This window comes from Lolium rigidum, chromosome 7, assembly GCF_022539505.1.
Source record: "Lolium rigidum isolate FL_2022 chromosome 7, APGP_CSIRO_Lrig_0.1, whole genome shotgun sequence".
Taxonomy (NCBI): domain Eukaryota; kingdom Viridiplantae; phylum Streptophyta; class Magnoliopsida; order Poales; family Poaceae; genus Lolium; species Lolium rigidum.
In genome coordinates this window covers 179,628,267-179,654,307 of record NC_061514.1, presented here as the reverse complement: position 1 = coordinate 179,654,307, position 26,041 = coordinate 179,628,267, and the positions used below count along the sequence as shown (strand labels likewise).

The 26,041-nt window shown below is 45.0% G+C and overlaps 2 protein-coding genes, 1 long non-coding RNA gene and 1 pseudogene across 3 annotated transcripts in view; 1 reads left to right on the top strand and 3 right to left on the bottom strand.

Moving 5' to 3' along the window:
* Window positions 1–2,531: 2,531 nt before the first annotated feature.
* On the bottom strand, window positions 2,532–3,485 carry LOC124672334 (NDR1/HIN1-like protein 6). Its single transcript, XM_047208580.1, has 2 exons — window positions 3,407–3,485; window positions 2,532–3,184 (listed from the first exon to the last, which is right to left on the bottom strand). The coding sequence occupies exons 1-2, from the start codon at window positions 3,483–3,485 to the stop codon at window positions 2,730–2,732; spliced, it is 534 nt and encodes a 177-aa protein (XP_047064536.1). The 3' UTR covers window positions 2,532–2,729.
* Window positions 3,486–4,396: 911 nt separating this feature from the next.
* On the bottom strand, window positions 4,397–6,137 carry LOC124669790. Its single transcript, XR_006992326.1, has 3 exons — window positions 6,045–6,137; window positions 5,211–5,311; window positions 4,397–4,671 (listed from the first exon to the last, which is right to left on the bottom strand). It is a non-coding gene; the product is annotated as an uncharacterized LOC124669790 (long non-coding RNA).
* A 5,627-nt stretch (window positions 6,138–11,764) lies between these two features.
* LOC124672333 lies at window positions 11,765–13,511 on the top strand (annotated as a pseudogene).
* An 11,289-nt stretch (window positions 13,512–24,800) lies between these two features.
* The window catches only part of LOC124669440 (NDR1/HIN1-like protein 6), a 2,249-nt gene continuing 1,008 nt past the window's right edge, over window positions 24,801–26,041 (bottom strand). Inside the window, exon 2 of the mRNA XM_047206059.1 lies at window positions 24,801–25,611. Within this exon, the coding sequence (XP_047062015.1) occupies window positions 24,801–25,553 (753 nt within the window). The 5' untranslated portion in view covers window positions 25,554–25,611. The remainder of the gene's footprint in view (window positions 25,612–26,041) is intronic.

Here is a 26,041-nt window from a genome sequence, read left to right as displayed (position 1 = left end):
CCTATGTCAATCGGTATCTAGTAATATTGGTCTATGATCCGATCGTGTCCATGGAAGATGTTTCAAAACCGCCCCTGGATTCAGAGCCATCCACTCGGGAGACGCCACCACTCTGTCCAGTCTCTCACGGATGCGGCCTCTCCTCCAGGTAAAAGGCTCGCCAGAAAATCCGATATCCTCCAAAGAACAGTCGTGAAGGCAATCACGGGCAGCTTGCATATATGCATTCGGCCGTTGATTACCACCTTCTTTCTCATGAGTGTAAGCAATTTCATTTAGGTCACCAATCACCATCCATGGTAGTTCCGAATTATTCTTGAGCTCCCCTGATCTTACTCCAAGTTTGATATCTATGCTCCCATCTAGGTTCACCATATAATCCTGTAAGGCGCCAAATTTTTTGGGGATTTTCCACTATCTTTACATCAATATAATTTGGGGCTGCAAAAATTTGCTCCACCTTAATCTCCTTTTTCCAGAGAAGAATAACCCTCCACTTCGACCATTACTTCGATCGACAATCTTACTGTCCATATGCAAACTTCTACGCAAACACTTCTGCCGGATGGATATCAAGGTGTGTTTCCGACAAAAACACAACCTCGGGGTTACATTGCCTCGAGACATCTTGAAAGCGCACGAGCTGTCGGGGTGTTCCCGGCACCACGACGGTTAAGGCCTAATATTTTCATTGCGGCCGGACGAGTTCCTCGCGGGAACTCGCCGATCCTATTGAGGAGGAGTCAGCTCCATCCTTCTTTGTTCGCTTAGTTCTATTGTTGCCCACCATAACACCCTTCTCCTGTCCTACTTCCATTGGAGGGAGGTCAGACATCATTCCAGCCGGTATATCTCCATCAGGTGGACCATTACCCCTTAACTCCGGGAGCTCTGCCTCTTCTGAAAATTTGTCATTCAGATTCCTTTTAGCGCCTGATGACATTTGTCCATCATTATCAATGTCCATGTCTTTCCCTTTTAGAGGGCTAGAAGCTGTATCTTTTAGTCTTTGGATCAAGAACTATAGTACCCTCGACAAGTGGTAGGGCATTGTGCCTCCAACTCGTGAAATTAGGGGTTCCCGACCCGATGGGTCTCTTCCTCGGCCACCACCCCGGAAGTCTGTAAACCGGGCACCTCTACCCCCTCTTCCACCACCACGGCCAGCAGGTCCACCCCGCCCATACCATGTCTCCCTATCCGCCTTCAGCCACTCATCCCATCTTAACTCTTCTTCGATGTGTTCACCTGTCCCGCATTCCAAATGCGAATGTCCAATGAAGCCACAAGAGCCACAGAACCTCGGCATTTTCTCATATTTAAGTTGGAATATCTCTCTCTTGCCTTCCCTACTCATAGAGACAAATCTCTCCAGTACTTTGCGAACATCCAGCTTAACCTTAACCCGAACAAAATTTCCAGCACCTTGGACATCAGTTTGGATTTCCACAACCTTTCCAACTTTCCTCTCTATCAAGTTTGTAATAAGAGGGTTATTACGATAGCCCACCTGTAGCTTCTGGATTTGCACCCATGTAGTGAAACAATTCAGATCGAGTCGGGAAAGGATCCGAGACACCATCATACGGCTCAATGCGGACAATTGATTGACGAAACAGCCAAGGTCCTCCCTTTTCGACTTTTAACCAATCTCCCAGGCAAGAACATTGTACTGTAAATAAGTTTCCTTCAATATGCTGAAAATTGATCTCTCTAGCCGGGCTCCATGCCACCCTCATGTGTTGTTCAAAGGTCGACAGGCTAAAGTAATTGGTTGTATGAACCCGTGCCAAAGCCATCCACTTCATAGCCTCCTTTGGTGCACCTTCAATCTCCTCAAAAACCAGATCGTCAAAGTCATCTTCGCCGATCCCAAGCCTATGCAGCATGTCATCAATTCCTTCCTCCTTCTGCTTGTTTGATCCATCCGGCCAATTGCCAGAGTTCTCCGACGTAGCAGCCATGGAAGATGAGAGTCCCTGGCCCAACCCTAGATGCAATGCAGGAACGGCCAAGGCGAGAACAGGAAAACCCGAACGAGGATCCGAGCCCTCCGAGATCGGACCGGAGAGGGAAACGAACAGAAATCACCCCGACGTCGATCAGCGATCGGCAGCGGAGGCTGGAACCCTAGTCGCCCTCGCGTCACGAGAGCGCCAGGTAAAAAAACGGTTCAGTCCCGTACACACTCCACCCTTTCTTTAGATGCAGCTGGTCACCATTGCCGAGCATGTTGCATTGGCAGTAACCTACCCAACTTGTACCCGCTCAAACTAGGCTCCACCATCCTCAAACTATCGACAACTATCCCACCATATTCCCCCTCCTCCAAGTAAAGTTATGTGTTGGTAAACTGAAAAAACGGTCTAGTGGATAGGTACAATTGATTTTATTTGAATACTTTTTACTATTTTTTCCTTCTTACTATATCTTGATTTGATTATCCCACTTGTCCCTCTTATTATGTGCGTGTCAACCAACATATATATCCTTTATTCCATTATTATCCAAAGGAACTCATGGTAAAATAATACATGCATATCGGAATATCGGATCTTATTCCACTACAAAATAAGGAATGTACGGGCAAAATAAATAACAAATGTACAGCTCTACACATCTCTACCACATCTGCCGGGCGATCTCAAGCAATATATATCGAAAGATATGGGGACGTGACCTCGGTAATCCTACACGCATGTCCATATACGCACGACTCAAAAAAATTTCTAGATCTTGAGCTTGAAGCTACAGCTGTTGGAGCGGATGCGGAGCCGCGTCTCGGCCTGGAGTCTATCAACGACGAGGTTGCAGCGCGCCTTCCCCGTCATCTTCCACAGCTTGAGCACGCCGAACTTGATCCTGATGGGCACGCGCGCGTTCACGGTGAGCGGGATGAACCCGGCCTGCTGCTGCTGCGCGAGCTGCGCGGCAACGGCGCTGTCGAGCCTCGTCTCCCCCTGCAGCGTGATGAGCGGGCGCACGGTGGTGCGGTGGCCCTGGTAGAGCGCCGGGAAGGCGCCGCTGCAGAGCTCGGTGCCGTTGAAGGAGGCCGTGACCTCCCCGCCGTCGTAGTACACCCCGATGCGCCTGTTCGGGTTGTTCGAGGTGACCTGCACCTCGAAAGCGTCGGTGACGACCGCGGTGGTGGTGTTCACGTCGAACCGGGTTTGTCCTTGCCTTGCTCCGGAGCCAGAAGCGGCGAGCCGGCGATCACCGGATGGACCCGGTGGTAGTCTTAGTCTGCCATGTCTTCTTCACCTGCCTCGCTAGCGCGATCGAGTTGCTTGGTTGCTAACACCACCTCGTAGAAGTAAAACACGGCGGCGGCGGAACGAATCGGTCTTGTGAAAGAAACGAAATGCTACGGGTTGCAGTGGGAGTCGAGGGCCAAGTTCATTTATACGTACGTATGTGAATGTGATGGCCCGTCTTAATTTGTTGCACTGCTGCGTCCGCAGTCCCTCTGCTCCTTTTTGTTCCATCTCTTGTGTTGACGCGAGCGCTCTGTCGCGTGCCTCTTTAACTGCTGTGCAGCCGTGCAGCGGAGGGAGGGAGGGAGGGTTTTGTTTGCGTGGATTGACTCCTCGAGTCCGGTGCGTCCGTGCCGGTTTGACCGTGAGTCCTTGGAAACGAGCACGCCCCGCCCTTGTGATTTATGACTGCCGCGCGCATGCTTTTTTTTTTTTTTTGCTGGAACCTCCTTTTTTCCCCTAATAATTTCCTTTGCTTGCTTCGGATTCTACACCACGCCCACCTTGTGGTACCAAGACGCGCGACGGTGATGATTGACCCTTGCCGTGTCAGCGATTGAATTGGAATCCTTTTTATTATACGCCGTCTCGAAACAAGAAAAGCAGAGATTTCTCTTCTCCCTCTCCCTCTCTCTCTCTCCATGTACTCCTGTACGTACATCTACTCGGGGCACCTAATTAATCCTACTGCTATTACCGACACCTCCCACCACTTGCTAGGGATCTGATCAGCTACGTACATCCTTCGTCAATCGGTAATAAGCCAACCTAACCAAGCCCATATTACAAACGCATATCTTCTTCCCATCTAATTAAAACATCAGCAATTCAATCTAGCCAACATTAATTATTCACCGCATCCAACCCAGCCTCTTCCTCGCAAATTTGAAAATGTGGAGCAACACATATCAGTACAATTTGAAAATCCTTAATATCATGTACGCTCAATTGCCAATGAACCTTATTCATTACCAGACCATAATCAGCAGGAACATAAGAAGCTACTGTACAAGTTTTGTACAGCCCAAACAATAGTCATGCCATCACAATGATGATAAATCCAGAAAACCAAAACATTGTCGTGGAAGAACAAAAAAAACTAACAAGTATTCAATAAACATAAGAAACTGTTTCATGTCCATTTCAAAATGTAGAAACAAATCTGGAGAATAAAAGCCCCAGTTGAATTTCTTAGCACACATAATCCTTCAAGTAACGCAAGACACTACTACTCATTTACTCGGACAAGAATCTGGAGAATCAAAAACCAGCTATGAGCATGTACAGATGCTACACCATCATCTATGTACAAGACTAAGAAAAAGCAGAAATGAGGAAGCTGAATCTTACATAACTACATCTCGAGTCCAACACGAATCCCACCGTCGTCGTCGTTTTGTCCTCCTCGTCAGTTATCCTTCAGCAAGAACAAGGCATGGTCAGGCCAACAAAAGGCAAACACTGATTTTACTCCAAAAGATCAGCAAGTCATCTACCGAAAAGACATAAAACATGACACTTTGGACATCATCTACTTCAGATCAGCAACATCAATCAGTGAGCCTACCTAACGAAACCCAGACTAGAAACACATTTCTTCCCATGTAAAGCATCAGCAATCTAGCCAACATTCTGCCCACACCCCAGCCGAGACAAAACCCACCATAGATAATGTCGCTCGATCTTCTCAGTTGGACAGAGGAATACTGCTAGTATTAATAATTGAACTTGTACCGCGCGAAATAATAGCTCCAAGAAACACAAATAACATATTTCAACATTTTTATTGTGGCCAAAAACCAGCAGTAACCTGCTGATTGGGACCGCTTTTCAAAACACAAATGAAGCATGTAAATCGAACAATCTGCACGTCTTTGGAGACAACACGCAGCACAAAACTGTATAGAATAACATGGCAGCAACCGATTTGAGCGCGACAAAAGAAAGAATTTCAACCTTGCGGTGCCAGTCGCCGGCGACGAGGTCACCGCATTGGGTCTTGTCTGCCAGCAGCTTGACCTCACGCACACCGTGGACGCATCCAACCCAGGCTCATCCTTACAAATTTGAAAATGTGCAGCAGGAGCATATATCAGTACATGTTCATGGCCAAGAGCACGGCATCAGGATGTAATGTGCATACAATGCTATCTTCACGTAGATGATTTATAACAAGAACAGTACGGTGCTCATGTATGAGTGTAACCAAAATAACCAGAAGCTCAATTACTTCACTGGACGAAAAAAGAAAAAAGAAAAAAGCCAACGGAAACAAATGAACTAGAAGTTCAACTACATTGCTGGTAGTAGGAAAGCCATTTAGTTCGAAAAAGAACAAACCATATCAACTCGCCTAGTGTTCTAACAGTGCGCGCGCGTGCATTTGCTGTGGACTCAGTTGTTGCACACATGAAATCTTTTGTATAAACAATTATAATCTTGAATTAAGAGTTAATTTCAGATTACAACCTTTTGGCTTGCGGGCAAATTTCTTAGGAATCCCATGAGCAGCTAATTGGCATCACGGATATGAAAACAGATTCGCATACGCTGCTGGCAGTAGCATGAATCTAAGATGCCAATCCAGGGAATTTATCTCTGATATGACGTTCACTAGCTCCTTTCATCATGCATACATAAATGATTCGGTGGACTCTAATGCAGGCCTAATGATGATTAAGCCGCTGCTGCTAACTAAGCCTAACTCTGAGAGGACACTAGTTAAGACTAGTGCTAAACAGGACTCTAATGGAGGCATAACGCAGAAGAAGAGAGCCAAAAAAAAAAGACCTTTGGATGCGCCCAAGTCCTGAACGACGGCGGCGTCGAGGTAGCAGCGGTGGTTCTTGGGGACGACCTCCTGGACGAGGATCCTGCAACCGGCCCCTTCAGATCCTGCGCGTCAACGGCTTCCTGCAGAGACGCCGGCCGTCGAGGACCTCAGCGGCGGCGGAGGATTCCTGTGAGCGGCGGCGGCCCGGGCGGAGAACACCCAGCGGTTTCCCCTCCTCCGAGGAAACGCCCTCCTTGCAGCGCGTCGCGAACGACGGCCGACAGTTGCTCGGGTCGTCGCGCGTTGCCGGCGTATGCTGCTGGTCGGCGACACATCCACGGCGTGGAGTCCCACCCAACGGCCTTGGCCGAGCTGCGGGACCCGGTCCGGCCAGCTCGATGGAGCCGCGCGCATGGATGCACGCGAACGCCAGCGAGCCAGCCGGCCGCGTCGCCATGGTCTACGCGGCGCCGTTCCTCCCGTCGGCGAGTCTTGGCGACGCGCCTGTCGATCTGATGCGGGGGGCTCGGGAGCTTCCGGAACAGCGTCACAGGGGGGTGGGTACGGCGGAGGGGAGGAGGTCTGGGGCAGGGGGGAGACGGGGCGGCGCCGTGGCCGGCCGGCGAAGGGAGCAGCGGCGCGCGGCCGCGTTAGTTTTGGTGGGTGAGAGGAGAATGGGTGGCGTTTGGTCTGGTAAGTAGCATTCTTTTTTTTCTTTCTTGTTTTTATTATTGCTTCTCATTTACTAGGTGGTTTTATTCAGTCTCGATCTTGGAAACGGACGGTCTAGTTTCTCTCCTGCCTGAACATTTTCCTTCTATTTTCTTTCGCAGTTATAGCAGTTCCCGCTCATTTTTTTTTTTTGCCGCTCGCGTCGCATGTGTGTACTTATAGGTGAACCAATTAAAATGACTTGCATCGATATAGTAGTATAGCACACGCACACACTCGATGCACACATTCATTTGTGTTTTTTTTTCCAATGAAGACACATCAAATACTCACTAGTTCGTAGATGAGGCTCCGGGTTAAGTCATGTCACATACACACAACATGGTGCATTTGAGTGTCTATGCATTCAGGTCGTCAAGCCACACCTCGCCTCCATCCATCCGGTTGGCACGACTTTGCCGCTATCAAGATTGGTGGTGTCATCGACAACACGCTCCAGCAATTGAGCGAGTTCTTAAAAGAGTATATAAGGAGATCCTCAAGTGCAAACACGTTTGCCATGAGTGCGAGCCCAACGTTAAAGAGATCCACATCGACAACCAGTCTAGGTACCCGAGGGGCTTGACGATGCCCCAACCTCGATGTAGAAGCATCATAGCTACTCCGCTAAGGAGTAACTATACCAAGGCTCAAGCGAGGAGGTCAATTGGGAGGGATTCCTAACCTTCATGCAAAACCATCACAACCACTCCGCCAAGATTTCTCGGCCCAGACCATGACATCCGACAAGAAGAGACGAAGCAGAAAGATCCTGAAAAGTAGGAGTCTCATAAACCTAACTCCGAGGGAGCTTTCCAACCCTCCGAGGATCGCCTTGACCGAATCTCGTATACACTAGTTAAGGCTCGTGAAAATAACACCAGTGGAGAAAACTCCAGGAACTTGCAATCCTAGCACACCACAACGACGAGACATCACATGAAACGTTGGGTAATGGCTTTCTCTGGAAAAAAAGCCCCAGTAAAATGCGACGATGAGACATCACATGAAAAGGCAAGTTTTATGCAATTATTTGATGCATAAGAGTGGTGTTTATAAGAGTGGTATATAGATCAAAAGACAATGCCCACCTTTGAAGTTACACTTGCTTGCGAGAAGGTTATGTACGTACTTACAGTGCAAGACTTCCACTTCGAAGCGATCGACCCAAGTCTTGTAAGTGATTGTCATATCTTTTTGGTCGGTCGTGTTTGTATGACCCAATATAACACAAACAAAAAGGAATTCACGTGAAATACTCACTTTTGAGGAAACACTAAGGTGTTCATGTCGGGGGGGGGGGGGGGCAAAGACTACTGCATGAAATCACGTGAAGAACGGTATAAAAACCTCCCCTTGGCATAAGAGTGTTGTAGAGAGAAAATGTCAATACACAACCTTAAAGTGGCACTTGCTTCACTCACAAGATAATTCCAGAGGAAGATTCTACACATTGTGGGGTTAGCCAGAGAGGACGCATGAAATTGTGCCAGGCCATTCCTTTTTTTATGGGGCACATAATATTGATATATTAGGGTGGTGTAATGAGAAAAATATAATACACACACATTTTTAAGTGGCACCTGCTTCACAAGCATGACTATAGCGCAAAAAAGTCTTCGACCTAATGCGAAACTTCCACTTCGAGGCAATGACCTATTTTTCTTACAAATTGGCATAATTTTTTGTTTGGTTATGTTCATATGCTATATTTCAACACGAACAAAGATAAAAGTCACATGGAATGTCCACGTCTGATGAGAAGTTAGGGTGTAAACGTTGCGGGATCTGCGTGAGCGAGGGGGGTATACCGCTGAAAGATTATAGCCTTATAGCGTGAAACTCCCAAATCGGTTCAACTAATTAACCCAACTTCTGACACAAACAAAGAGAAAACGTGCATGGATGGTCGGCTAGAGGGGGCACATGAAATTGCGTGAGCCCCTTTCCATTTTGTATGGGGCCCTAATTTGGGCATATTCGGTTGGTGTAAAGATGAAAACATAATATACAACTTTGCATAAAGTGGCACTTCTTCACAAACCCGACTATACCATACAATGTTTTTAAACTTACAGTGTGATATCCCAATTCAATGCACATGACCCAACTTTTGTAAGAATTTGTCCTCCTTTATGGTTTTGGGTTCTTATTTTAGCGTAGCAGATCGATACTTATTACATGGGATTGACGAGATATTTTAATGTTCAGTGTTAGGATTTTATGGTAGGAGAAATTTATTACCTATCATTCCATGTGTCATTTCGACGATGATGCCTTTTTATGGTCCTTATTTTGTGATAGGGCATTAACTTTTGCACGTAAGCTCTGAATGATGCGAATTTGGAGGAGTTGGAAGGCCCTTAGGGCATCCCCACCACTGCCCCCCTCCCGCCCAAAGGAGGCCCACAGCTATGCCAGAAGAGCCATTTGGGGGCGCCAAAATTAGCTAACGCAGTTTAGTGTGCTGTTGCCCGCATGGGCAACCCCAAAATCGACCCCCTAAATGCATACAAAAAGGATAAATAAATAAATTTAAAACTAACGTTTTAATTTCATTCAAATTTAGGGTTTTTACAACATTTTGAACAAAATTAAAAGAAAATTTAAACGAAATTTGAACAAACTAACTAAACTACTGGTGGGCGTAGAACAAGCCATTCCAAGGGGCCGTTGTTCGCCCAGTCGCCGTCATCGTACCCGTCCTAGAAGGACGACGAGAAGCCGTAGCTAGACTTTCCATCAGCATCAACGACAGCGCCAATGTCCTCCACTGACCACCACCTGGCGTACTCGTTGGCGGTGCCCGAAACGATGTTCGCGGACAACGCCATCACCTTGGAGAGTCCTACGCTTTCCTCTAGGTTGTCAAGGGCACGGACCATCGCCAACCCCAAGAGGTACTCGGCCACCTTCTTCTTCATCTCCAATGGTGGTGACGGTGACTTCCGCTCCTTCACATTGGGGCAATGGAAGGAGATCCGGCCTTGAGGAGATGACGACTACTTCTTGATAGGGAGGAAGATGATGTCGCCCACATGTTGGCGTTGCGGTGACCCTGACTCATTCTTGACGGGGCGGCGACCGACCATTCGGTATGGATAAGTATATTTCCGACCGATAGTTTGACATAATTTATTGCAACATTACCGACCAATAAATGGTTGGTACATATGGATATTTCCGACCAACAGTTTGATTGAAGTACTCCCGACAGTCTGTTGGCACAAAGGACTTTTCCCGACCGACGTCGGTAGGGAATTTGGTGATATGGTGTAGTGCCAGCTTGATCGGGCGGAAGCTCTCGTGCGACGAAGAAGATGAGCGCAGTGGTGCTGGTGCTGTTGCATGCATCCTTGAGTGGCGGATGGGCGGTGATTCCGTGATGTAGTGCGGCCATTGTTTAAACTATTACGAGGGCGCACTGGGCCTGTAGCCGAGTTGGGCCAGCTGCCATCAATCGCGGCCACTGTAGAGGTTGTTGGGGCTTCCATACATGATTTAGGTGGCGATGAGAGGTTATGAGGCGAGTACAACGGCGAGGCATTAGGTGAGATGGCGCTCACCATTTACTGCGAGCCGGGGACACACCATCTTGCACGACAATCTATCATTTCCAACAGATTTGACCGCGGGCTTTTATCCCTGCTAAGCCATCCCCACGTGACTTTTCACATGCGGCAAACGTTTCCGGTACCACCCGTTCGACCCCCTCGCCACGGGGATGTAGGTCGGTTTATCGGGCCGCTCCAAGCGCCGACATGCTTTGAGTGGAGCCGGTGGTAGCCGATTTTGGGTATGAGCCCGCCGGTTTGGGGGCCTTCAGGGGTCCTGATGAGCCCCAAACTTGTACTTTTGCGTTCTAGCTGTATTTTCAATAAATTTTTGACCGTTTAAACAATGACACCCACCTTATGTTTCATTGACGCATCAGCCCCAAACTTGTACTTTTGCGTTCTAGCTGTATTTTCAATAAATTTTTGACCGTTTAAACAATGACACCCACCATATGTTTCATTGACGCATCCGTGTTATAGTAGCTCGTGACTCTTTCTCTTATTGGCATGTCCAAATTTGGAGTGTAGTTGTTGATCTAGGGGAGCCGAGTCACTATTTTTGTGTTAGTGAAGGAGTGCACGAGTGCAAGCACGTATATTGGTTTACCAAATAGTAGGTCACTTATTGGTGAACATGTGATAGTAGAGGATCCGTGGTATGCAAGCAATGACCGTAAACAAAGAGAGTTTCCCCTACATATCTAACATCGACTAAGAACCGTATGTCAATTTTGCCGAGCAGTCGATTGAGGATATTTTGGATGTACGTCTATATGCCACTGCTCGTCTCATGCTATGGTACATAGTAGGTTGATCATCGCAATAGTTGTGTGAGCAGTGCATATCGGGAAGGCCATGTGTTTACATGGAACTAAGCGCATCAACAACAATGCCTCTCCTTCTTGCTCTCCTAATGATGTCGACTCACCGGCGGTGGTAGGACGACGATTGTGGTGTTCCGCCGTGTTCCCGAGCTATTCTCTTAAGTTTGTTTATATTCGAACCCCATGAAATTAAAAAAGAGTTCTTCCTCTCAAAATTAAAAAAAAGTTCATTTATTTAGAGAATAGAATCATATACCGATCATGGCATCACTTATAGCACGTGCATGCATTGAAAAAAAAATGTTTGATTCAGATATCTTTGTCAACGTGCTAAGTGGTATGGGAAACTAGCGGTGCATGCCTAATTAACAGGAAGTGATTGGGGCACGAGAAAAGGAAATGCGATTAAAGCGCCATTAATCGTGGCAGGGGAAGCGTTTAGAGGAATTATTATGGTACCAGCTACTTGATTATCGCGCGCCCTTCGAGTCGATACGGCGGAGTTCTCGGGCTGCAGCCAAAGTCAGATCGCAGAAATTACCTCCGCCCGCACCATGATTCCCCGCGCACATAGTCCAAACCCTAGAGGCCGGCGTCGAGAACCCCCACCCGCCACCATGGCGCCTCCCGTCACTCGCTGCCACGATGCAGAAGTCGTGGGAGACCGCCCAAGCAGCAGCTGCGGCCGGCGCTAGAGGTTGAGGACATCCTCCACGGCTTCGGCTGCCCGCCACCGTGGAGCTCGTTACAGAGACGCAAGGAGGAGGAGTTGGTTGTCGCCTTCCCGGAGTTACAGACGCCGGCGACCTCCTGGACAACCTCCCTGAGCTATGGTCGCCGCCGGCGCCCCAGACCTGCTGCTGCCAGAGACATCCAGCACGCCAACACCCTATGAGCCCTCCTCTCCCCAGAATACTATTCCCCAGTTAATTACTCCCTGCGGCTGTGTTGTGTGTCTCAGGAGCCGCCCGTAATCGTTGTCTGCACCGCAGGGCGTCGGGACTGCTCCATGGACTACGGCTAGGGCCTGCCTGCAGATTTGCAGCCCCGCAGAGCAGTTCTACTCAGGATCCTAATTTACAAGGTTTTGTGCTCCTAGGTGCTTGCTGTTTCAGTTTAGGATTGATGGTGTACTAGCCCGTGCTGTCTTTGCTTTTTTATTTTGCATTCTAGCAATACCAAGCCTGAACCTCTATTTACTGGTTTTGCCTGCAAGTTTCTGTGGACGGAACCACCACCATGTCCACCCACGAGAGGAAGGCCAGCATCAGGGAACACTACGGTATAATCTCATACTACCATTTCTTATAGAGCTCAACCAAGTGAACCGGTGTTTGGACTTGATAATTAAGTACCGACAAATAGGTGCTTCCTGTTTGCACTTGAAAATCGATTGAGATTCTCTCTCATAGACATTGTTAACTACTACAACTCTAATATTCCCCTCCCTCATGCACCTGGGTGACGAGATCAGAGAAGCAGCCGACTGGGGGGCAGCCGGGCAGAAGGAAGAAGGCATTGTGCAAGGAGAAGTACAAGAGGAGAGACCTGGAGGCCAGAGCCAGAGACCGTTTTTTGAGATCGGCGGGAGATTGACTATTACTACGGGATCTGCGTGGAGTTGAACAGGAAGGTCGTGCTGCGAAACTGCAGCCACCATCTGCATCATGTACTACTGTCAGTGGTGAGATTTGTATCCTCTATCATGTAATTTTTATTTCTCCATGCCTTTTCAGTTAGAGATTGTTTTATTTCTCTATACCTTCTTCAACCGGAGAAAGACAAATTTTGTTCAATGCAAGTTCAAAGGTAGCTTCGTTAGCACTTCATTTTGGTGTTATTAAAAGTGCTTACCGGTCACTACTCACCAATGTGGAGTGTTTTGGTAGAAAAGCCTATGCACTAAGTAACCTAGTGTCACCTACTTTGTGCATTTTACTTGATTATCAGATATATGAGCAGAAGCAATGCACAGAACTACAAATCAATTGGTAGATTCCCCCAAAAAAAACTTTATCAAACACAAAATTGGAGCTGAACTATGGGTTTTCCGCTACATTTATTTTGAAGTTTTCGAATATAAGAGCTTTATCTACTACATAAGCAGTTACAATTTAATGGAACAATGCTACAAAGATATTGTGGCGATAACTGAACCATGTTTTGTCCTGGTTGCAGGTGCTCGAGGTCGTAATTAATCGAGTTCCTTTGTCGTGATAGCCTCAAAAGAGTCAACTACGGTGACCTATGGGTGCTCACCGATCACGGTGATGTTGTCGACACGGCGATAGTTCTAGGGGAAAACATCAGGCGCTTGTTAACCTACATCGACAAGCTGCCTCTCATCAGACTGGATAATATCTTCGACGCCTATGATTCTCAGGTAAAATAACTCGAGCTGATTATAGCGATATGACTTTCTCACTATTGTTTGTCTAGCATCTTTGACGCATGGTTTATTTACTCATGTAGAGGACGTGGCTGCCCATGGAGAAGATTGTGAGCTTTAACCGAGAGACCTTGTGAGCCTTGACCGAGGCGCGACGTAGTCATGCCATGTTTTGTAAATGCTTGTATAGATTTATAATTTGCTTGGAGATTTATACTCTCGTAGGAAGAAAAACTTACATCAGCTGTACGGATGTAGATATGATGTATCTATGCTGTGATGATGTTAGGGCTTAGTCCTAATGCTTGCATAGTCTGATGATTAAGTGGATTAGTCCACCAATCTGCTGGAGAAAACCTATCTCTTTTGTCGTTTTTTTCGCTCGTGTTAGCTTCAGTTGGTGCAGGCTTTGGTGGGGGATAACTAGGTATCAAGTGGCTAGGTTTTCATATTGTTTGTATGGTTCCAATTACTACATCCGTGCAAGTTTTTTCTTTGGCAAATGACATATTTACTTTGCCTTTGATGGTTTGCATTATTGTAATATAAGTGTGTTCGGAATTATTGAAACTTTAGGACCCATGTATGTATGCATTTATATATGTTCTCATCCTACAAATTGTTGCTCTAGTTTTATTTTGTCAAAATTGACCTAACACTCGTCAACAATTGTTTATGTTTTGTATACTTTGTTTACATCGTTTATTTTGTGGGGGTACTAGTACTCATTTTTTTTTTAAGTACGCGGAAGACTTCTTTCTTAAATATTCCAGGTCTATCCCTCAAGTACTGGCATCCAAATCGATAGGTGATTTTGTTGGTGATGCCCGCAGCCAATGGGTTGCGCTGCACGAATGGCGGCGGAGAGGCATGGAGGACGCGATGGTGGTCTTCTGATCAAGTTGCTGCCAACGGAAGTCCACCTGGAGCTGTTGCAGGATGTCTTATGGTGACCACCTCCTCGAGAGACTGTCGATGACAATGTCTTGGAGCCCCTGTAGCTGCCGGCCACGTATCGGAGCTCCTGCTGCCGGCGGCCACGTCTCCGAGCTCCTTCTTCCCAACAAGCTCCTGCCAGTGAGCTCTCTTTATCTCTTATCCATCTTATTCTTGCAAAAAAATTGTTTATTTTTCATATTGAATTAGATGTGTGCACATATGCACTGATACTTTTTCATTTGGTAGCATGTATATTATTGTTATCACGTACTTTCTAGAGCATCTTTTACTAATAGGTGGCCACAAAATTAACATCGATACATGTATATATATATTTAAATTCTTTCTGGAATTTCATGTTGTCCGTGAACACATTCAAGTTGTTGTGCCTGGTATATCACTGTATCTCCTTTTTTTTTTTACAATATATACCACTGTATCTCCTAATGCTAACCGTATAAATGTTCTTTTTGTCCTCTCCGTTCCAGATCAAAAACCTCCCAGTAGGGAGGATGAAGCCCATTATCAAGTGAGTCTTATTCGATTCATCTGTTTGTGTGGGTCTATGTAGTCACAGGAACGATGCAACCATGACAGGTTCGTGCATCTTCGGAAACTGGCAATACTATGCAGCGATGCATTGACAAAAAAGTTTGTTTGTTTGATTTCCTTCTTTCCATCTCTCTCCCCTTGTTTTGATATTGATATTGTAGCATGTCTTATAAATCTGGGGTTTCCTCGGCCACATGATTTTTTGGTACTGTCAGCCAAAGGCATTAATTGGTACTGGTTACGTAAACTTGTTTTTTCTTGTTGATTATTCGTCTCAAATGGTCGGGTATCATTTTTTTTTATTGTATACTGAATTCTGCAACTATGGGTCAAATAGCTATGTTATTTTTCGAGAAAACGCAAGTGAATCTTTGCGTTTCATTTCATTGAAAAGGTAGAGTTTGTTACATGCATCATAGGAGGTACAGTTCATTGAATCTTATTGGTCAAGTGGTTATCACAAGATTACTTTACATGTTGATAGTAGAATAGCTTGCTTGGATGATTAGGATATGCTTAGAATCTTATTATTGGAAGCGAAGTTGATCATGCAATTATTTATATCAGTTCATCCAATATTTTGTAGGATATGGCTATTTCTTATTACTCAATCTTTTTCTTTAGCTGCTATATTGTGAGTACAAACATGATATTGTATGTGATGTTTTCGTTGTGCTAAATTCGGGTGAATGATTTGGTATGTAGTTCCCGTAACAAAACCGTGATAGCAAATTTGTTTGTACCACTTAAGATTGCATAGAGAGGGGTTTTGAGCAGCATCAGTTCGTTTAAAAGAAAATAGTTAGTCAATAATTCGCCATCTCTTATCAAATTGATTATCTTCAATTATTTTACCACACTGGTGCTCAGTAAGTTGTTGATTTTGAACAGTTCATTTGCAGACCAGGAATTCATGTGTACAATTCCTATTTTGGCATTATCTTTAACATAGAAAAACAACAATTAACCTGTTTTGTGGTTCTCTTTGACGTATACTCTAGTATGTGTCAACAGTTTTATTGTTGCTAATCTTGTAATGATGCACTGCTTTGTTTCTTGCTCCTTTGGGTGGTGTATTTTTTGAATCTTGTGGTAGTTCCCAAGGGGTTGCGGTATTTGCATGTTGATGTCAAATTAAAAGCTAAATTCAGTAATAGAAATGGTTACCAGATTATCATAAATAACTAGCTATGCTTATGTCACTAGCTATTCAGTCTATAGATCATCATGGAAGCATAGAGAATTTCGTGAACATCGTCACATTACTGTTTCCTTTTGAATGCCCAATGTTCAGATTTTGCAATAATAACATCACTTGTAGTATTATGGTTCTTAAGCATCACAGTTTCCTTATAAATGTACACAACTGCATGGTTTCGTTGTCGCTGCAAGTTGAGAACCTGGGCTGGCTCCATCCTTGAGCCGATGCGGATGTGTGCTCTATGTGATGCAACTCAAGTGACTCCATATTAAAATATGTGATGTGGGTTTTCAAAAAAAGTATAAGGCCATGCCAAAAATTTCAACCATTTTTATTGCTTAACTAGCTTAACAATGTATTGATTAGTTAAAGAAAATATCTTAAATTTGGATGGTTTTCCTTAGCTTGCTAAAAAGTTATAGTATTGTCTGCTCTAGTATGTGTTTCACTTTGATGTATACTCTAGTATTTGTCAACGATTATAGTATTGTCTGTTGCCACCAGCTTGTAGAATTGCTGATCCTGTAATCATGCGTTGTTTTGTTTCTTGTAGAATTTGTTGATGTTACTTACTATAGAATTTGCATGCTTTACTCGTTGCAATCCAGAACTATAATTCAAGCATATATAAACTGAGAGCAACCTTGTCTCTATGTTGGGCATGGAAAATATTTAATAAATTTGTACTTTTATGGCTGTAGAGTTGAATGTGCAATCTTTAAAGATATGTGGTGGAATGATCTTTTACTTGAGGTTTTGGAACGATTATGTTGTCAGCTGACTCGGTCACCACCAACAAGGTTCCAAAAGCCAGGAACCTGATAGGTACTTTCCGAGAATTAGGAAGGGGCATACACGCACAAATATTATGTTGTCAGCTGACTCGGTCATTCATATAAGATGTTTTCATGTTATACTGAGCTTTTGAGACATACACGAACCAATATTAAAATAAATTTCCCAAATCAGAACCTATTTGTTACCCTCTACTGGTTTGTATTTGATTTGTTGGCCACAACATAACCAACTTCACATGTGACTCTAGGTGAATGATTATTGTTTTATTCCCATCTAAACCTGGGCTTTGCTAAGTTCGGATTGCTAAGTTCAGATCTCCTAAGAAGTGCTAGGCTTGAATCTGCATAGTCGGTTTTACATTGGAAACCCTCGTAGCCTAGAAATAAAACAATGAAAGACAATCGATTTTATTTAAAAGTGATTTAGTACCCTTTGATCTTGCTGCAACTTTAAATCATCTACTCCCTGCAATCCATAGTAAGTGCCTTGGTTTTAATTCAAGTTTGATCAAATTTGAACTAAAAACCACGACACTTAGTATGGATCGGGGGAATAGTAATGTTGTAATGAATATGATAATATTCGTTCCCTATGGTTTATTGACAGGTGCTCAAATCTTGCAATTGGCAACCTGATCTTATATTATTATTGATAACCTTACAGAACCACCATCGGTGTTGCCAGCAAGGGTACAAAGCAGTCCCTGAGATACGGCGAGTTCACCGCTCCGTGTGATGGCAGTGATGGACTTCTTGAAATGAGGTTATTCTTGTGTAGCAGTTTTCATAATTGTACATACGAGGCATATAGGGATGTAGTTGGATGTTCTCAAATAAGCTTCTTCTTGCTTGCAGTTTCTTACCGGAAAACCTGGTATGTTGCACACAAGCAGTGGACCAAGAATGGATGCATACAATAGAGGAAAAGAAAGTGACCAAAGGTTCTACCGTGAGGCTTAAGTCTTCAATATGTTAAGGTATTGCAGCAACATCAAGTATTTTCTAATCTTATTTATGGTCCTATTACGAGTCCTTAGCTCTTACTGATGCACTTCATTTTGCATTGCACATGTTTGTAAGGAAGCGAAACAGGATCAGTATTTGTCTCCTATGGCCGGGAGGGTGGATTGTCCGCCGGATCGGGCGGACATGCTTTGTTCAGCACATGCTTGGTCTTTGATAACCTAAGATGCTTCTCTCATGTGAGTATGTGCCGAAAAACATTAGTGCTTCTCTCATGTTTAGGAAGCTTCAAGTCTTCTCACCATTGTTTTCTTTCTTTAATCTATATGTGTAGATGCTTACTTTTGCAATTGATCAAATCTGGCCCGTGAATTGAAATCTTGTCAGGCTTGCAAAGTTTTCATGGATTTGGATTTATTTTCTTGTGGTTATGGTTAACTATGACCTGTTCATGATAGTTTTCAGGCTTGCAAAGTTTTCATTGTCTAATAATCTAATGCAACATAGAACACAAAACACTGGTTTACCCCTTCACTCGCTGGCTTCCATGTGGTCTGTGATTGGCTGTGCTTGTCTATAAAACAATGGAAGATAATCGAACTTATCTATAAGTGACTCAGTACCCTTTGATCTTACCGCAAATTTAAATCATATACTCCCTCCAATCCATAAGAAGTTGTGGTTTTTTTGTTCAACTTTGATTAAACTTGAAGTAAAATACATACACAAAACTGTGGATCAGAAGGAGTAGTAATATTGTAATGAATATGCTACTACTCTCTCCCCATGATTTATTGACATGTGCTCAAATCTTGTAACTGATAACTTGATCTTGTCATATTGTTGATTACCTTACAGAACCACCTTTGGTATCACCAGTGAGGGTACAAAACAGTCTGTGAGATGCCGTCGAGTTCACCTCTCCATGCGATAGTAGTGATGGACTTCCTTGAAATTAGGTTCTTGTATAGCATTTTTTCATAAATGTATATGCGAGGCATATATGCATGTACTTGCATCTTTTCTAATAAGGTTATTCTTTCTTGCAGTTTCTTAGCAGAAAACATGTGTATGTTGCATCCAAGAAGAGGACCAAGAGTGGATGCATACAATGAGGAAAAGATAGTGACCCTGAATTCTACCGTGAGGCTTCAAGTCTTGAGCATGGTAACACTACTAGAAAAACCATAATCAGTGGCGCACCACACATGCTCATCAGTGGTGCGCCATTGGTAATCCAAGTGCTAGTGGCGCATGCCACTGCAAACCGTAGAAGTGCGCCACTATTAAGGTGCTGCAGCCACATCAAGTCTTTTCTAATCTTATTTACCATCCTATTACAAGTCCTTAGCCTTTTACTGATGCATTTCCTCATGCATTGCGCATGTTTCTAAGGTAGTGTAACTGGATCAGTATGCCCCTGACGTGGCCTGGAGGGTGGATTGGCCGCCGGATCAGGTGGACATGCTTTCTTCCTCCCATTCTTTGGTCTTTGGTAACCTGAGATGCTTCTCTGATGTGAGTATGTGCTGAACAAGATTAGTGAGTATACATGAGTCAGGGCAGAACATAGACGTGATATGCATGCATTGCTCACTTCTCATTGCATAACTTTTATATAATCCGAAATGGTATGGACTATCTTGGTCCTGGTATGTAGGCAAACAATGCCCATATCTGCACAGGGTTTGGCCTTGGTGTGGTCATGTCATGGGCAATCCGTGTGCATGATGACATTCTAGTCTAGAAGTGCTATTAGGGATAAATAATGGAATGTCTATCTAATCTACTAGGCACATTGTCACCATATGATTGTATCTGCATGAGTAGCAAAAAAAAAATCTGTAGTAAGAAGCAAACGACACATTCTCTACCATGGAAGTTCACGAGTGTAAATATGAATTGTATAATAATTTTGCCAAGATGCATCATACTTTGTTGATGGCTTCTATATCCTGGTAGACATGATCAGAAGTTCTAAACTTGGCCACACCTGTTTGGGTTCTGCTCTTTTGTTTTGGGGTGTGAATTTAGGTTGTCTTGTGATGATGCTGCGTCAATTTGTTCTGTCGTGTTTGATGTAGCTGTAGTAGTGGTAGTAAGTGACAGATTTTTGTTGGTGAGACTTGGATGTAAAATCGGTGTTGCAAAGTATGTCATGTTTGGATCTGCTCAGCCCCTTGCTCAGTTATTTGGAAGATACAAAATATACTATGCTAGTTTCTGTTGTTTGAGTGCACTATACTATATACAAACGGAGAGCAATCTTGTCTCTATATTGGGCATGGAAAATATTTAATAATTTTGTACTTTTATGGATATGTGCCCTAGGCTGTAAAGTTGCAATTACAGTTACAGGATTCTGTTGCAAGTCAATTTCCAATGTAGTTTTTTTTTGTTATGTGCAGGTTCCACTTGGTCCAGTATAGGGGCACCTGGCTATGCAGTGCTGCTCAGTCTCCGTCGCTGACCGGCTTTGCTCGCATATGGCATCTTCGGTCAGGTGTGACCCTGCCGATCAGGAGCTGCCGGTGCTGCTTGTGTTTATGTAGTAATATTGTTTAACGCCATGTAACATTCAGTCGAGTTGTAAGAATCAAAAAGTTCAATACTATTTCCTCTGTAATCTTCATTGTTCTAAAAATTCGCACTTCTCTTTAATTATACTAGTCAGGTTCTTAGGTCCAAATGTAAGCAAAATCCGCAAAATTGATGTCAATTTTTTTGAGCGCTCTTGCTGATTGATGTTTAATTTTATTAGCTTAACCTACGCCTTGAAAATTATCAGTTATGAGTTGCTGGTAGGTACGTGATCAATTATTTGCTAAGAGAAATTAGGTAGCTCAAGTGCCAAGCCATAGTCAAAAGAAGAAGAAAAATTGCAAGCTTCATCGTCAATGTAACAGCCATTCGCGATAATGATGCGAGAGAATATAGCATACGGAGTATTATGGAGGAGCAGGGGCAATTAACCATACGGAGTATTATTGTTGTGTCACTCTATGAGTACAAGTTTCCTTTATTATTTGGCTGAATATAGCATACGGACGGAGTATTATGGAGGAGCAGGGGGCAAGAAACCATAGGCATCAGAGAAAAGCAAAACGTTTTCAGCCATAACTTGGAATCCATGTATTCCGGGGAAAACAATTCGATCATGTTCAACGAATCAGAACGGAACGGTTAATTCTGGAGCTCATTAATTGTCGTAAAGTTTGGGCTTCTCCTTGGCTGCATGCAACGGAGAGAATCCTTGAAAAAATCCATTCAATAACTATGCCCAGAGAATCGAGCTGGCTGCCCACAATAAACTGGTCAATTAATGGATTACCAATGCACGAACAACAGCCTAGATGGTTGCCACATCAGTGATCCGTGGTGTGATGGATCTCGTCCATCCATCTTGGCCCCTCCATCTCTTCTCCTAACAAGGAGATCAAGGAAAAAACCAAAATCAGCAGTCTTCTTCCCGCTCCATTTTCTTCCAAATTTCTAACCTTTCCAGAACCCCCAAATTGAGTCTATAAGTACAAGTTCATTGCCAGCCACCGCGTGCGGGAATCGCGTGTGACTTAGACTTTGACTTTGTCGAGGAGAGGAGACCGACCGCCATGGCCGGGTGGGCGAAGAACCGGAGATGCTCATGGATGTGGTCTAGGCGAGATGGAGATTTAAAGATGCGGAGGCGTTTGATCCACCAGATATGGAGAATTGGCGGCCGGTGTCGAGATCAGCCTGCTGCAGCATGCAGCGGTACTTGGCGATTCGATGGCCGTCTGGACAACATCTCGATCCTGCAGGTAACCATCTTGCATACTGAACCACGCCTCGATCTCTTTTTGTTTTTTCTTCATAGCCATGCACAGATTTATTTGCGTAGCCTGCTCCAAACCAGGATTGATCCATGTAGCTCCTCTTGTTTTTTTTCCTTTGTTCTTGTTGAGGACGTGTTGACTTGTAAGCGATTTATCCGTCTTTGTGGCCACCGGTGAGCCAGTTTATTGAATCGCAAAGAGGATTGATCCATGTAGCTCCTCTTGTTTTTTTTCCTTTGTTCTTGTTGAGGACGTGTTGACTTGTAAGCGATTTATCCTTCCTCTGCGCCGCCGGCGAGGAGCAGCGGCACCTCGAGCCTCTCCTCCGTAGCTCTGCTCCTTTCTCTCCATGTACTTCTCTTTCTCTGAAATCCCTAGGCAGAAGCGACCGGCGACTAACAACCGCCGCTGTATAGTCGCTGTTTAGTCGCCAGCGAGCCAGCAAGTCGTGCGACTCGCCCCGTGAGTCAAGTCGCCTGCGCGACCCAGCCACGCCGCGACGACTCGGCGATTAGTCGGCGACTAATCGGCGATTAGTTGGCGACTCAAAAACCATGCTTCCTACTAGTTGATTCAGCTGGATTTTAATACCTCAGTTGAAAAGGTACTTTAAGTTTGTTGTTAATAGGTTAACCTTCATAATTACGATTTATGCAACAATGTTCAAATATGGACGACAATCTTACTTATTTGTTTAAGTGAAAATCAAGTCGTCAAAAAAACCTTCTCTAATTTATATAGCAATGTCCAAATAGTCAATGATGAATGATCATTTACTTGAGGTTTTGGAAATATTATGTTGTCAGCTAACTTGGTCACCGCCAAAACGGTCCTCGCTCTCTCTCTCTCTATATTTTTTTTGAATATAGCATATTATGGAGGAGGAGGCGGCGTAACCATATGTATGCACCAGACGAAAGCAAAACATTTTCAACCATAGCTTGGAATCCATATAAACAAAACGGTAATTCTGGAGCTCATAAATGGTCGTAAAGCATGAGCTTCCCCTTGGGCTGCATATCCAACAAAGAGAATCCCTGGAGAAGCGCATCCATAACTGTGCCCAGAGAATCGAGCTGACTGCCCACAATAAACATGCCATTTAATGAATTACCAACGCACAAACAGGAGCATGAATGGTTGCCATGTCAGTGATCCGTGGCGTGATAGATCCCGGCCGTCCATGTGCTCCACTTCTTCTCCCAACTTAACAAGGAGATCAAGGGACAACCGAAATCAGCAGCGTTCTTCCCGTCCATGTGCACTATTTGAGAGAAAAAAGGAAACTGGAAACAGATCGGAGACGTGATCTGCTCCCTCCCGCTAGTCGTTCTTCCACGTACACGTACATATCAACTCCCACGGAAATACACTTGCCTTAACCGACGCGCATGTGATCTACTCCCACGTACAGATCAAGGCTACTTTTACAAAGACTACTCCCTCGTGATCTCACGTGATCTGTATTTGCTATTTCCTTAACCGGCGCACGCGATCTACTCCCTCCCTCCTGCTAGTCTTTCCTTCCATATTTTCTTTACGTGATTGCATACCAGATTTTCTCAACATTAAACAGATTCGATCCAGATTTTGTGGACGGGAACAGATCGGTGGGAGGGGTTATTTGCAAAAAAACACAGCTTTCCTCTTATATTCTGAAACAAAAGCGAAAAAACAATAGGCATTATAGAAAGGAACGGAGGGAGTAATTTTTTATCCAAGTGGAACTTCTTTAAGTTTAACAAATTATATAAAAAAATGCTAACACTTATAATTTCAAACCAATATTGTTAGATTGGTCATGAAATATATTTCCGTGACGAAACGATTTGACGCTCCGCATGATCATCCGTCCATGCTTCTGCCTCGTCCATTCGTAGGGCGCGCATGGTGCTCGAGGTAGTCGGCGTAGGGTTCAGTCTAGTCTCCGGTAGTCTCCATGACGACCGAGGCCAGAGCCGAGGTAGGTGGCGGTGGAAAGTTGATACATCTCAAATGTATCTACTTTTCCAAGCACTTTGCTCGAAGGTGTGCTCCGGAATTTCACCATACTTGGATAAAAAGGATGAATCTAACGTTGTTTTTAGCAAAGTCTTGTATCTGTTAGTTTTCGCAGTAAATAAAATCGGAAAGCAATACCATGAGAGTTTTTCATCAAAATAGGCTTTAGATCATGAGAGGGGAGCTACGAGGCCCAAAAGGGACCAGGTGGCGCGCCCAACACAATAGGGACAGCCACCCAGGGCCTTTTGTCCCTCTGTTGTCGCCTCGCCTCCCCCCTAAAAAACCTACCACCTAGAAGCACGAGAAACAAGCGTCGCCGAGACCACAATCTTCGTTTTGGGTGTCAGATTGATCTGTCCTCCATCCCGGAGAGAGGGATTTCGAGGGATTTTTCATCATCACCGCCACCGCCACCAACGCCATCACCGACAACCATGAGCTCACTCTCCATCACCATGAGTCATTAGTTCTCTGAAGGCTTAAGAGGTGGATAGGGTTTTTGGATGAGATTGATCATGTAATAATCCATATGTATCGAGATTTGTGGTGTTTGTGTCTTGAACATATTCTATGAGATGGGGTTTGGATGAGACTAATCATGGAGTGAATGTCTGTATTTTTAATCCCGGGAAGTGGAGATGGTGCATAAGAGTGGACATTCTATATGAGAAAGAATGTAGAAGTGAGACAAATGGGATAAGTGGGATAGGTACAATTAATTTTATTTGAATACTTTTGACTATTTTTTCCTTCTTAATATATCTAGATTTGATTATCCCACTTGTCCCTCTTATTATGCGTGTGTGAACCATATATATCCTTTATTCCATTATTCTCCAAAGGAACACTCAGTGTAAAATAATACATATCGGCATATCGGATCTTATTGTACTATAAAAATAAAGAATGTACGAGCAAAATAAATAACAAATGTACAGCTCTACACATCTCTACCACATCTGCCAGGCGATCGAAAGATATGGGGACGTGACCTCGGTAATCCTACACGCATGTCCAGGCTCTAGATCTTGAGCTTGAAGCTGCAGCTGTTGGAGCGGATGCGGAGCCGCGTCTCCGCCTGGAGTCTATCGACGACGAGGTTGCAGCGCGCCTTCCCCGTCATCTTCCACAGCTTGATCACGCCGAACTTGATCCGGATGGGCACGCGGGCGTTCACTGTGAGCGGGATGAACCCGGCCTGCTGCTGCTGCGCTAGCTGCGCGGCCACGGCGCTGTCGAGGCTCGTCTGCCCCTGCAGCGTGATGAGCGGGCGCACGGTGGTGCGGTGGCCCTGGTACAGCGCGGGGAAGGCGCCGCTGCAGAGCTCGGTGCCGTTGAAGGAGGCCGTGACCTCGCCACCGTCGTAGTACACCCCGATGCGGCGGTTCGGGTTGTTGGCCGTGACCTGCACCTCGAAGGCGTCGGTGACCACCGCGGTGGTGGTGTTCACGTCGAACCGGGTCACGGTCAGGCGGTCCACGTTGAAGGTGGGGATCTTGGGCCTGAAGACGGCGTAGAGGATACCCGCCGTGGCGCCGAGCGCGACGACGAGCACGATGGCCACCACCAGGGTCCAGCACACGCAGCGGTAGCACCGGCTGTGCCTCTTCCGCCGCGGCGCGCGCATAGGCGCCGGCGCGTAGGGTGGCGGGGCCGTGATCGGCAGCACCTGCTCGTCATGGGCAGCGCTGGGTTTTAGCTTGTCCTTGGCTTGCTCCGGAGCCGGAAGCGGTGAGCCGGCGATCACCGGATGGACCCGGTGGTAGTCTGCCATGTCTTCTTCACCTGCCTTGCTAGCGCGATCGAGTTGCTTGCTTTCTTGCTAACACCACCTCGCCGAGACCACAATATTCGTTTTGGGTGTCAGATTGATCTGTCCTCCATCCCGGAGAGAGGGATTTCGAGGGATATTTCATCATCACCGCCACCGCCACCAACGCCATCACCGACAACCATGAGCTCACTCTCCATCACCATGAGTCAGTAGTTCTCTGAAGGCTTAAGAGGTGGATAGGGTTTTTGGATGAGATTGATCATGTAATCATCCATATGTATCGAGATTTGAGGTGTTTGTCTTGAACATATTCTATGAGATGGGGTTTGGATGAGACTAATCATGGAGTGAATGTCTGTATTTTAAATCCCGGGAAGTGGAGATGGTGCATAAGAGTGGACATTCGATATGAGCAAGAATGTAGAAGTGAGACTAATGGGATAAGTGGGATAGGTACAATTAATTTTATTTGAATACTTTTGACTATT